This window comes from Scyliorhinus torazame, chromosome 2, assembly GCF_047496885.1.
Source record: "Scyliorhinus torazame isolate Kashiwa2021f chromosome 2, sScyTor2.1, whole genome shotgun sequence".
Taxonomy (NCBI): Eukaryota; Metazoa; Chordata; class Chondrichthyes; order Carcharhiniformes; family Scyliorhinidae; genus Scyliorhinus; species Scyliorhinus torazame.
In genome coordinates this window covers 229,122,952-229,135,891 of record NC_092708.1, presented here as the reverse complement: position 1 = coordinate 229,135,891, position 12,940 = coordinate 229,122,952, and the positions used below count along the sequence as shown (strand labels likewise).

General features: G+C 43.4%; 1 protein-coding gene and 1 long non-coding RNA gene across 16 annotated transcripts in view; one reads left to right on the top strand and one right to left on the bottom strand.

The window, feature by feature from the left end:
• Window positions 1-254: 254 nt before the first annotated feature.
• Window positions 255-8,967, bottom strand: LOC140396298 (uncharacterized). Of its 2 annotated transcripts, none has more exons than XR_011936504.1 (3): window positions 8,713-8,967; window positions 5,908-6,031; window positions 255-931 (listed from the first exon to the last, which is right to left on the bottom strand). It is a non-coding gene; the product is annotated as an uncharacterized lncRNA (long non-coding RNA). The 2 variants fall into 2 exon arrangements; XR_011936505.1 differs by lacking the exon at window positions 8,713-8,967 and adding an exon at window positions 7,490-7,760.
• Window positions 2,622-12,940, top strand: part of meis2a (Meis homeobox 2a) — a 163,608-nt gene continuing 153,289 nt past the window's right edge. For 3 of the 14 annotated variants that reach the window (XM_072484644.1, XM_072484621.1, XM_072484690.1), the window contains exons 1-6: window positions 2,622-3,300; window positions 8,966-9,195; window positions 9,877-10,018; window positions 10,356-10,406; window positions 11,092-11,142; window positions 12,045-12,194. In XM_072484644.1, coding sequence (XP_072340745.1) covers window positions 3,274-3,300; window positions 8,966-9,195; window positions 9,877-10,018; window positions 10,356-10,406; window positions 11,092-11,142; window positions 12,045-12,194 — 651 coding nt within the window. In that variant the 5' untranslated portion in view covers window positions 2,622-3,273. Of the gene's footprint in view, window positions 3,301-5,596; window positions 5,831-7,909; window positions 8,681-8,965; window positions 9,196-9,876; window positions 10,019-10,355; window positions 10,407-11,091; window positions 11,143-12,044; window positions 12,195-12,940 lie in introns of those variants that run through there. The other 11 variants (XM_072484680.1, XM_072484663.1, XM_072484700.1 and 8 more) reach the window with 10 other exon arrangements.

Here is a 12,940-nt window from a genome sequence, read left to right as displayed (position 1 = left end):
ACGAATTCACGTTAAAGGGGGTAATGTTTTACGAAAATGTCAGCAAATTTACTGCCTTCCGTTTCCCGTACTTATTGCACCTTTTATTGTTCACGTAACGAGATGAAACTCACATAAGTTCAGGGATGTTCAGCTCAGGGAGCGATTGATTGGTTAAGTTATTTTTATTCATTTAGTAATTAAATCAATATTGAATGTCAATTTCCAAAAAAAAATTACGATCAATCTATATGGTTCAAAGGACGCACACAGAATTCGAATAGCAAACACTTTATTCAGCAGTGTATTTATTTTAAACATTTTAACTTTCGAGTGTGTGCTGCAATGAAGTACAATACACTTTGAAAACATGCACAACAATCCAATGAATCAATATGTTAACCGCTGAAGCCTAGGTTTAATCTGATTGATTCACACCGAAGACACAGATGAAATGTTATCTGCTTTGCTTACATAATATTAAAGAACAAACAAAAATGTGATGAGACTTTCCGGGACATCATTATTGAGTTTGTATTCTGTAATATCTCCGGCAAACTGGAGTAGGAATCGCTTTCAACCCGGCCTGGCAAAAAAATGAATAATGTGAGACAGGACAGCGGCGAGAAGGTCATTGTTATCAACTTAAGTACAGGCATCTCAAGTCCACCTAAACGTGGCCAATTACACCTAATGATCTGCGGGAGAAAAAACTCGCCCGTGACCTGACCTTCACAAAACAACAGTCCATCCACTAGCGTGTAGCTTACTCAACAACCGGGCATTCCTTTACATTATGTATTTTAACGATGTTTGCGTTGTCTCTGTCGGAAAGCCATGGGCCGCGTTCCGCTTCAAAGTGAGGGCATTCCAGGCTCTGTACGTGCTGCTTTGCTGCCGAGCGCTCCCTTCAAACGTGGGGGGGTTTCGGCATCGCCCTTTTTCACATCGTCTGTAGAAAAGTTGAGAATCAGTTTTAAAGAGATCGTTTAGAAATCCTGCGCACACAGAAAGATTATTTTGCAAGTTCGGCGCTGTGAAAGAATTATAGACCCCCCCTCCTCCCCGCCGCCTCAGGTCAAATTTGTCTCCTTGTAAAAGTTGTGATTGATTTTATTTGTTTGGATACCGTGGCTAATTAAATTTATTTAAATCATGCCGCACTTTCGAAAAACGCTGAAAGAAACAAAATCATCAAAAGTGCGCAAAATAATGTTTAACATTCACTCCCGTTTAGGTCAACAACCCCCATTCGGCCTTTTAAAATAAGTCATTTCCCCCTAATGTTTTGTGCATAGCAATTTAGTCAAGTGATATTTCCATTGTTCAAAGTCACATTAACCGCTAAATGGAAGTTAACAAGTGAATAATTATCATTAATGCAAAATTAATTTCCATCAATGCCTCAAAAGATCAAGCACTTCCAATTGGAATCATCCTTTTAAGTTTAAATAATGGAAAGGTTCGGATGGTCCAAATGTGCCAGAAATGTACTGCCCGTAATAAAGATGCCAAGATCGTGGCGAGGGTGTGCAGAGAGGTATAGAAAATGGAGCGAATTTCCTTCTCCCAGAATACTCCGACAATATTCTACCTGGACAATATTTTTTCTGATAGGTAATATGGTTAATTATTTGCTGGTCTTCATATTTTAAAAAATCCTTTCAAAACTGCGTCAATAATTAAAATCCGATCTCCTCGGTAGCTATGAGGAGGGAGGAAAAACATGGGGGGGGGGGGGGCACCGATTTATTTCTAAGCCCCAATTTAGTGACCAAATTGCAGCGTGAATCCAAAAAATCTCGTATAAAAGTTAAATTTCATGGCGCCAAACCGTCTAGAACAAAATGGCTCAACATTGCTTTGTTAAAGATCAGGATCTATACAAAGCCAGCAGAAAGGAACATCACCAAACTGCTGTTGGGACTGTCTCGGCGTTAACGTTGTGTGAAAAACATTAGCTTCCTTTTGGCGTGCGGTTCATGGGGCGAGATATATAAAATATCGAACGGGTGAAATTTACCGCGATGCTGTTACAATATGTCTATAAAGATTTACACTTCTTTGTTGCAGCGCCCACTAATTGCTTTTTTTCAAATTAACCTGGTTTGGTGCTTCTAATCCAGGGATAATTGCAATGGAAAACACGCTTTAATGACACTCATTAAATGATTCCACTACTTATAAACATGGCCAGCTTGTGTTTAAGGAGCAGAGAAGCATAGTCTATTAACATCTAAAATAAACTACCTAAATCGGCCTGATTTGTTGGGTGGTTTTTTTTGTGCCATTGTTCGGTTAATGTAAATAACATTTGCTTTTAGAAATCCAGCTTTCTCCGAAGCGGATAAATCAAAATAACTTGTGTGCGGAAGGCTGTTGGAAGTATTAATGATTTAAATGCCAGGGACCGCCGTTTCATGTTTTTTCAGAAAAAAAATCAAGCTAAACATGTGAGAGAAAGGCAGATTCCTAAATTAGCACACATCTCCGAAAAAGTAACAATTCTTCCAAATGCTTTCATGTGGAATTGGCGTGCGGGGAGATGTCTTGTGTGGGCGAGGTGTGATTGTGGTATTATCGTTTCCACAACAGAGCTGGTCATTAAGAAGTCCTCGGTTGCTGACCTCCGAGTTCCCGGCCCTGTAGATGGTTCGCCCTCCCCGGCGCGGTCAAAATAAATAGGCAATCCGAGTGATAATCTTTTCAAAGGGCCGCACATCAGGAAGAAGGGACATGTGGACGATCCGTTGTCACAATTTAGCGATAGCCGCCCTTAGCCAGCGGAACAAAAAAATGTATTAGTTTTGAAATCAATCACATTGGAAACAGAGATAAAAGGATTTGGAATAATGAATAGGTGGTATCTCCGCATTGTCGACAGGGTAACGTTAACGGCGATTGAAAAGTTTACTCTCCAGAATGAAATGAGATCATTGGCGTGTTGGACGCGGGGTTATCACATTGAGCTTTTGTTTGAAATAGATTCCATTGGTACCATTTAATGTGTTCATTTAAAACCAGATCACTGACCCGGTGCTGCTGGTAAATGAACTTTACGCGGCTGCGAGGATCTATTTTAGGAGGGGAATAAATACACTGTGGAGTATTTTCTCAGCAATTGGATTTCTGCTGTCAGCCCCGCCAGATAGCGCTAAAGGGCTGTCGAACAGAATAAACTCTCTTCCCCGGTCACGGCACAACATCTGCCCAAAGTTCATCGTCCGTTTGGGGATTTTTTTCTGTCTCTCTCTGGGTTGCGGCGAGATTGAGGTGGACGTCGAAGAGAATCCGATGAGTTTAATGTGCCGTGGTTTACAGGTAACGGTTAAACACCTCAGCGCGGAGTATTTCCTTAAGGTCAGCTTTCCATTCGGGGTCAGGAAAAGTTCAGCATAATCGTCCTAAGTCTTCCTCCCACTCCCTTTGGGAAGGGGGCTGGGTGGGGATTTGGCGGGGGTGGGAGGCGGGGGTGGGATCCACGATTTCAAAAACAAATAGAGCAACCTGTAAATCTAATACTGAGCCGGTTTGGGGAATAGATTCTTGGAAAGAATTAATCGAAATACATTGCAAAGTGTCAGTTTCAAACGCGCGCCTTACCTCGCTTCCCGAATAAGTAGATACTCAAAAACTTTTTGCAGTGAAGAAATGAAATAATTTTAGACCAATTTGCACAATCGGGGAGGGGGCGGGGGGCAGACGCAACCTTCGAAAGAAGAATTAAAGCAAGCAGACACACGCAAGCTTCGATTAAAGAGCAGTCACAATTAAACCAAAACAGCGTTAACTGTGGTCAGAACCGTGAGACTTTCAAATAAATGCTCTTTGAGCAAGCAGGTCACGAAAATAACTGGATGTCTCCAATGTTGTAGCCTCCTTTTATTCTCCGTATCATACTTTCCATCGTTCCACACAGGAACTGACACCGCAATTTAAAGTAAATAATAACGTTAATTGTTTATAAATGTAACAGCAAACGAGCTTAGCCTAGTTAGCTTTTATGAGTCGGGGTGCAAATATTCTGGGGATACATTTATGTATTTTTTATATTTACCAATAGAATGTTAGGCAGACAACTAAACGCGTGAATGAAATTTTACTCTAGAAGGAGTCTTTTTCTCTGGTATTCACCTTTTGGTAAATACATCGCCAATTCGCCTTTTTGTGGCACTGGTACATTTGCACAGTGCTTACCGGGTTAGTGCTCCGCTCAAGGAAATCAGTTTGCGTCAGTAAATCAGGATGTAACCTCATCAATGTTTAAAATTGCACTGTTAGATAAGGGGGGGGGAACTCGCACAATGAGCGGGGGGGGGGGGGGGCGCGTTTCTGCCGCTTCTCGGGGTGAATGGAAAGTTTGGCTCCTTTTTTTTTTACCATTTTAGTGGGTGCAGCCATCGCACCAACAACAAGGGGATCCTTCGTCCTCTGATTGTCTTAGTGCTGTTTTTCTTGAAACAGATACTGAACTCTTAATGAATCTCAACACAGCTGGACTGCTCAGTCTGAACAGTGATAGCTCTAACCCCAAGTTGACCCCAATTTGACACCAGAAGATGAAATTTTACCAGCTGTTGAAGCAATCTTCGGCTATCCCCTACTATCTGCTTGTTGATGGAGATGCACTCCATAACCGGACCCAGATTTGCCTTATTTGAACGGCAACTACTTGATGCCCTATTGAAATCCTATAGAAAATGCTGCATTTCAGCCAGGGATTCTCGTGGAGATAGTTGGGGCGGAGTATCTCGCCTATAGTTTTCTCGATCACGAAAAACCGTAAACTTTTAAAAAAGCATACTTAATAAATTACATAAGGCAAATCAATCGTCTCTTAAACCGAAGTTTTGGCGGGGGGCGCACACACAGGATACTGATACGGTTGTTGTATGTATTTTTTAAAAGGTTAGCCAGGAATAGAGTTGTATCTTAGTGAAAACCAGGGACAGGCACTTGACAGAATTGTTCTTCAGGGTCTAATAATCTGCCTTTGGAAATTCGGTTATTTTGTAGTTTAGCCTTGCGAAGCTTTATTGAACAGAAGAACGTGTCTTACAGTAAAGTACAACCGTCCTGCTCCAAAGAAGGACTTTGGTTATTCTATTACATATATTTCTATCGATAAAATACAAGGTGGCTACCATTTGTAACAGAAGTACTCGGTTTTGCTGCCTGCCGCCTGGTTTAAATGGCGCTTTGTTCTCCAATAATATTGGCGAGAAGTGTAAGATTATTTAAAAACTTTTTTTTGATCACTGAAAATCCGAACGGGCAATTTTCTTTATGTTATAAAATAAACTCTAATGAATTCGACACATGTAACACACGCGGCTTATTATTTGAGTGATTCTGAATAGAATATGTGATATTCTGAGTGAAATGCCGGTTATATGGTTAGAATATTTAATCTGCGCGATATTGGAGGATGCAACAATATTCTGACAGGCACACTTCACAGGGGATCATGGTAACGGTACAAATACCGCAGTCAACCCCATTTACAAAGAATGAGTCGGAACAAATGCATTTTCAATAGTCACCGATGACTGTCACACAAGATTTACTTTTATTTATCACTTTAGAAAGTCCCTGCTCGGTTGCTGCTGCCAACTCGCCGCTTTGGTGCTTCAGAGGGGGTTTGACAATTTGCACCGCGTCTTGCTTCCAAATGTCGGCTTTCCCCGAACACAAGCGCTTATTGCGGCTATCGACGAGGTGAAAATTGGCGGGCGGGCTGTCGCTCGGGTTAAAAGTGGGCTGTTCGGCGCAGTGCAGCGAGGCTGCACCTCCAGCCTCGATCCATCGGACACAAATTCAGAGGCAACAATCCGAAATGTGGGGTTGCACGGTGAGGCAGAACCATGGCAACGTTGCCGTTTGTATACTGTTTGGGAATAAATGCCTATTAGTGAAAGACACACTTACTTGATAGGAAGGACACTCGGCTGTACTTATCATTCTGTGTAGGAGGGCAGAGTCGCCAGTGTGCTCTACCAGAAGAATACTTATTTTGTCAACCAGCTCGGCAAGGCGGCAGGATCTTCGGTAGCTGCACATCTCGGGGGGGGGGGGGGGGGGGTGATAAAAAGAGGGGGAACAATGCGTAACAATATTTTGAGAGCGAATTTTCGATGCCGTCCTACATTGTCAGCAGTCCTTTGGTACACAGGCTGGAGCATATTGGAGATGCCCACTGGCGTTTTGCAACCGCGGCGCTATCTTACTTGTGTGAGGGGTGTTCCCCAAACATCATTGTTGTTATGATGCCTCATTTAATCAAACTGTTTAATTGCAGTGGTTATCACTATCATCATCGTCCTCTTAATCATTCATCTTTTTTTTTGCTTTATTGACCTCTGAAGTTGCATTGTTATGTCCATGTGTCCGCGGGAGAGGGGGGGAAAGGCAAGTGTACACATTCTGTCTGGCCTGCCTTGACAAAGTCCTGATTCATGTTTAATTTTGGAAATCAAATATCCCGTAGACAATGTGTTTTGCCGTTTGGGTGGAAGCATCGATATGTGATGTCACATGTACAAAGGCCTAGATGTCAATTGATGAGGCCAAATATTAAAAGGAATGGTCCGTCACGGCCTTTGTGCGCAGGGCACCGTGAAGATGGAGGGAGGGGGGGGGGGGAGAAACAATCGATGGGTCGACCAGTGCTCCGCCCCTTAACTTCTAGTACCCCCCCCCCCCCCCCCCCCCCCTGTAATTGATGATCAGATGAAGCTATGATAATTGACTGCCATGATGTACGGCGGGTGTGTGTGTATGTGGTGTGTGTGTGTTGGGGGGGGGGGGGGGGGGTGCATGAATTTGGCTCCAGTGAAGGGATTGGACGAAATGCACAAAATTACTTTCCCTGCAAAGGTCTTTTTTTTTTCGTTGGAAAAGTTCATTTGTGCTCAAGGGGGTGCGGGACCGCACTTAATTCTCCAAATAACACCATGCAATTAGGGACACCATTATCAGGAATTACTGCGATAAATATCTCAACGTTACCCTGCAGACCACAACAAAGCGAGGAAAAGTAAACCGGGGAAACACGAGCGCACATGCTTGAATAGCTGGCAAGAAAATCATTCAAAGCCTGTTGAACTTCGTAATCAAATAAAACCGATGGTGCCTTTCTGGGGGAATTCTCTCCAACACACACACACACGCACACATGTTAGAGAGAGATCAGTTGTAAATGCGACTAGGAAACGTGTTCCCCACAACAGGAGAAATCTGACTCTATTTCCAGTTCTCTCTCTCTAGCTTTGTCGAGTCATCCAGACTCGAAACCTTAGCTCCCTTCTCTCTCCACAGATGCTGTCAGACCTGCTGAGATTGTCCAGTATTTCCTGGCTTTGTTTCCTCCTTTATCTATTTGTTGAGTGAAGCAACTCAGAAATTCTTCAACCGCTGAACCCCCTCTTACCAGCCCCCGCCCACCCCCAAGATCGTTTCTGAGAATTGCAAGTAGGTTGATGGGAGCAGCGCGTTCTATAACAGACCTTACCTTTAGTTTGGCAAGTTCTGAAATAACTTAAACCGTACCAACAACTTTCTTTTTCACTGTTGTGACAGGAAAGAGAGGGAGAGCGAGAAAGATTCCCTCTCTATTTAAACAGGCATAGAAATAGAGTGAATCTTTCTGGGGAAACATAATGGTGATTGATTTAGAGATCTTGTTTTATAAGCTTATTATTATTATGGAGGATGGGGAGGTGGGTGTGTGTTCAGGGGGAAGAGAGGGGGGGATGTTTGAGTGATTTCTTTTCTGGCTCCCCCCATGACTTGCAGCAGTCCAGATTGCATACTCTACATATCAGAGAGTGCTTGGCGTGCGAGTGGCTGTGGTCACCACTACTTCCGGGTTCCGTCATTCTCCCGCCGCCGCCGCTCAGCGCTGCCTGTGCATTATTACTGACAACACATTCACTGTGTAAGCAAGCAACCTGCCACCTCCTCAATACTTACTGACAGCCACTTATTCAAACAAACAACCAACAAAATAAGCTACGAAAAAGGAGCCGAAGCCCTTTCCTCACTCGTTTTTATTTTAATTTGATTTTTTTTTTCTATTTGGTGTGGTTTAACTCCTCGTCGACCTTCTCGTCGTTTTTTTTCCTCTTCCACCCCTTCTCCTTCCACAGTAAAGATAGCGGGTCCAAAGGCGAGCCGGAGTTGTTGCAACGGCAGAACATCATTCATTCAATACCTTGACAACCCTGCTTTGATTGACAGCTGCAGTGGCAAAAAGCCATGAGAGGCGACAGTTCTGTTCCAAGCGGGCTCTTGAAGGGCCGATAGTCACCTTCAGTACAACATTTTTTTTTTGTTGTTTTTTTTTTGGCTTGGCAATTTTTTTCTCTCTTACCCCCACCCTCCCTCCTCCCCACCATCACCCACCACCGGCTGGAAAGAAACAAGAGGGAGAAACAGAGACAGACAGACAGACAGAACAGCAACAAAAAAAAGGCAAAGTTCCCCCTCTTTTTTTTCTCCTCCCTCCTTGGGCTGTTTTTTCTCTCTCAAAAACTGCGATAGTGGAGGATAAAGCAGAAGTCGGAGACTGGATTGGGGACACACACACACACATACACACACAAAAAGAGGGACCTCGGTGTGAATCACAACTAAAGCGGACTGGGGGATTACCGAGACGGCTCATCCAGGAGTGTGGGAGCGCAGACTGATGGCGCAAAGGGTAGGTTTTTTTTTCAATCTGCAAACACTCACCTATCGGATAATCCTGTGTCGGTGGGGCCTGTCCGGCTCCCCTTCATCTGCTGGCGATGGCGGCCCGGTTTGCAGCAAGAGCATCAAGAGAAAAGCGGTTTGATAGCCAAACTATAATATGCACCAGCATGTGTTGTGCTTCTTGTAGGTCTGCTGTTTTTTTTTAACGCGATTCTGTTACAATTTCTCTCTCTCTCTCTCTTCCCCCCCTCCCCCTCTCTCCCCATCTCCTCTATTGATTTCTTCGATGCAGTACGATGAACTTCCTCATTACGCCGGGATGGATGGAGTCGGGGTCCCGGCGTCCATGTACGGAGACCCTCACGCCCCCCGGCCGATCCCCCCTGTGCACCATCTCAACCACGGACCGCCGCTACACAGCCAGCATTACGGGCCACATACACCTCATCCTAATGTCATGCCCACGAGCATGGGTTCTGCTGTCAACGATGCCCTAAAGAGAGATAAAGATGCAATTTATGGGTAGGTAATAAAATAGAAAAGAACAACTGGACACGCTTCGCGGAGAGAGTGAGTGAGGGAGAGAGAGAGAGTGAAAAAACAGTTCATAAGTAACTCAATAGAAAGGCAAATAAAACTGTCGATTTCGGCAAGGGGGAAAGCAAGTATCTCTGGTGTTTTTGCAAAGTTTAGTCTGCAAGGCCACAGGACCCTGAACTTTGTGTCACTTATCTTTGTGCACACGCAGTGGCATCTCGCGTGTTGTTTCATTTTGTTTGAATGCAAAGTGGGATTTCTTTGTTGTTGTTGCCATCCACCAACGTTAATGATTACGGCTCTGTGAAGTGACCGGAAGCAGCAAGTTCTTTCCTTGCAGTGTTTCTGTTAAGTTATGTTTTACTTCAAAATGGCTGCTGCCTTGTTGCTCAACTTAGTGGGGGTGAATAACTGTGGAATTGTTAAAATATCAATCTCCATTTTAGTCACTACCTGGGAATGAATGTGTTGGTAACAGTCCAGTTCTACAGCTGTAACTTGTCAATTGTTGGGACAACTATAAGAATTAAATAGTCATATACATATATAGAGAGTGAGGGGGACAGACTGACTGTCTTCATTACTAGAAGAAATCAGACATAGTTTCAAGGGTTTCGTCTACTTAAGGACTAAAAGTAATTGACCGAAATCCTCCTTGTCTTGCAGGCATCCTTTATTTCCTCTGTTAGCGCTGGTTTTTGAAAAATGTGAGTTAGCGACCTGCACTCCCCGAGAACCAGGCGTAGCAGGCGGCGATGTCTGTTCCTCTGACTCCTTTAACGAAGACATTGCAGTATTCGCCAAGCAGGTCTCCAGTTCATCTTCTTCTCTACAATATGCTGGGAGGAAATAAAACGACAGGATAGCAGTTGTGACCATAGTGTTGCGAGCAGTTTTGTTTTCTTAAATACAATCAGTAAATAGACTTTAAAGGTGTACATCCGTGAAACACACAAGCATTTTACTTAATGTGTCACATTACAAGTAATTACATATCATTTATGTACTAATTGCGTTCCACATGCTGTTTATTTAGTAAGCACACCTTGCCTTTTGAGACAGTGAGACTTTTGCAAGTGTTTAAAGATAGTTTTCAAACTCTTACTTGCATTGCATTGAGCTTGTTTCTTTCACATGTTGTTTAGGTCCGTGCAGAAAAGCCACTATTCTCTTCAAATCCAGAATTGGATAACTTGGTAAGCCGTCCAACATTTTGTGATCTTTCTCCCTGCATTTCAGATTTCCTGTGCCTTACACGTGGTTTTGCTGTTTGCACAGAAAATGTTGGCCATTGTAACTCTTCGGACTAAGATCGCCTTTTCTGTGTTGCTTTTTAATCAGTGCTCTTCTTAAAATAACTGCCGTCCACTTCTGCGCCGTTTCACACGAGGTTTAGAAACGCTACCCGGTGGGAAAAAAAACTTGCATTTGCAAACCCGCTCCTTCCAGCCGCAGGAGGCTGGGGAAGTGGAGGGTCAGAAAATAACTCCTTAGCACGAAAGAGCCACTTCAGCACTTTCCGCACGACGTTTTTGCAAATTCCCAGTGATTTGGGTTTTAAAAGATCCGAAAATCGCACTCAAACGCGGTTTGAGATTTGGTGCTCCCGGCTAACACCCCTCTCAAGTGTATTTTACAGAATCCTTTTCTGGAACCTTTAACACCCCCACCCCCGTCAATATAACGTTCGAACAGCTCTAAATATTTACAACGCCGGTTTAAAGAACGGTGTAACTAAACAGTTGGCGTTTACTTGATTATAAAGTGTATAAAGTTTGCCATTTGCCATGTTCTCTGGTGTGAGCTTTTACTAAAGAATTTGGGGGAAAGGTGATTGGGAATTCTCTTTGGTCCGTCTAATATTGTGTAATACATTTGCAGATGATTCAAGCAATACAAGTATTAAGGTTCCACCTCTTGGAGTTAGAAAAGGTAAAAAAAAACTTTTCTGCTGTCTATGTCAATCTCGCTGCGTTCCGAACCGAGTTCTGTACAACATATCCTTCACCGCAGATCAGATTAATGAACAGAAAAGTCTAATTTGTTGAATTATTGGAAGACACATTGCAACAATAGAAAGTGACAGTGTTGTTAAAGCAGAGCAGAGCCTGCGTTTAGCTGGCCGCGGCTCCTACCGACAGGTTGACAAGGTTGCTTCCTGCTTGCACACACTTGCCTTCTTAATATTAAAAAAAAGGCGTTTGGTTTTTAAGTGTTTGGCTTCAGGTTGCAGATTGCAGTGTTTTCTTTGATGTGGCTTTGAGTTAGACGGTAACAATCATTTTGCAGCGTTGCAAAGTCATTTCACAGTCGGAACTGAAGTATTGAACTCACTGGGTTAAATCGCACACCCAGACCTGAGCGCAAATACTGTGCAATTGTTATTGTTTGTGGTTCAAGGATGCATATGCTATCAAGGAAACGTAGATTATTTTGAAAACAGTCAGATTAAACACTGTGAACAAATACGAGTGGATTTAGGCCGTTACAGCAGCCGCGCTAAAGTAGAGATAGGTGCCTCGTTTTAACTCAACTCAGATATGTGGAAGATTTCATTTAGAATGAAGATATGGTGCAGTAGTAAAGTGATATGGGGCCTTTCACCGGAGAGTTATTTGTTAATGTTAACTGCATATTTCTGTCCTCTTTCAAATATTTGTTGCTGCAGTCTCTGGAGAATAATAAGTGCACGAACAATTTCACTATTGTTTCCTCGTCTTGATAATACCTACAAACCACAGCGTCCTCACACGCACACAGCCCCGTCTCGCTGCTTTCTCAAATCTTGCCATCTGATGGGCTTTTAAAAAAATTGTTGCTCTTTTTGTTCTCAGGTTCACGAACTGTGTGATAACTTCTGCCATCGGTACATTAGTTGTTTAAAAGGAAAAATGCCAATAGATTTAGTCATTGACGAGCGGGATGGGAATTCAAAATCTGACCACGAAGAGTTATCCGGATCATCGACCAATCTGGCGGAACATGTGAGTGAAGTTTTTATGCCACCATTTGTTCCCAGCAGAGCTGGGCTGTTGGAGTTTGATTTGGTTGTTGTAGCGGCAGCTTTACCTGTGTTGGACACTACCCGTGCTTTGCCCCATCCCTTGTCACGGTACATTTGGGCAAGTCTTTCTGTTTGAGGGTTTAAAAAAAAAACTTAATGCAAAATGGCTTTAAGGCCTCTTGAAGTGAGGGCTGTTGTTAACTTTTCCATTCCAAGATCTCTCTCCCAGATGCAGTGGTTTGCGTGTTGAGCACTGCCCAGGCTTTCTGGTGGGTCAGAACCTAAAACTGATGCCACTGGCTGGAGGGACTCTCAATTTCGTACGTTTACCAAAGCAGGGGTTTGACAAGGGGCATTTTGGCACAGGCGGTGTGGCACAATCTCTGTTATTATGGAGGCTTTGGCAGGCATTAAATCACTTGCAGTGTTTCTGGTGCAGATTCTGTTCGGCTGCGGTTAGAGCAAAGGAGTATTTTGAAGCATTTACACATGCATTGAAAGGCCTCCCGTGTTAATTTATTCAAACCGATCGATAGCTGGCCAATGTCTTTAGGATGTTGTGATTAAAGTGACACAGTCACCGCATAAGGGGTTGTCAGCGATCCGCTTTAAGGGCGCTGTGAAGTTAACTGTAGCAGGATACTTTGGTTTGACATTTGTTTTGTTACATGGACAAGCTGACTCTTTTGTGCCGGAGTTTAGTGATTGAAGAGTTTGCAAGGTTCA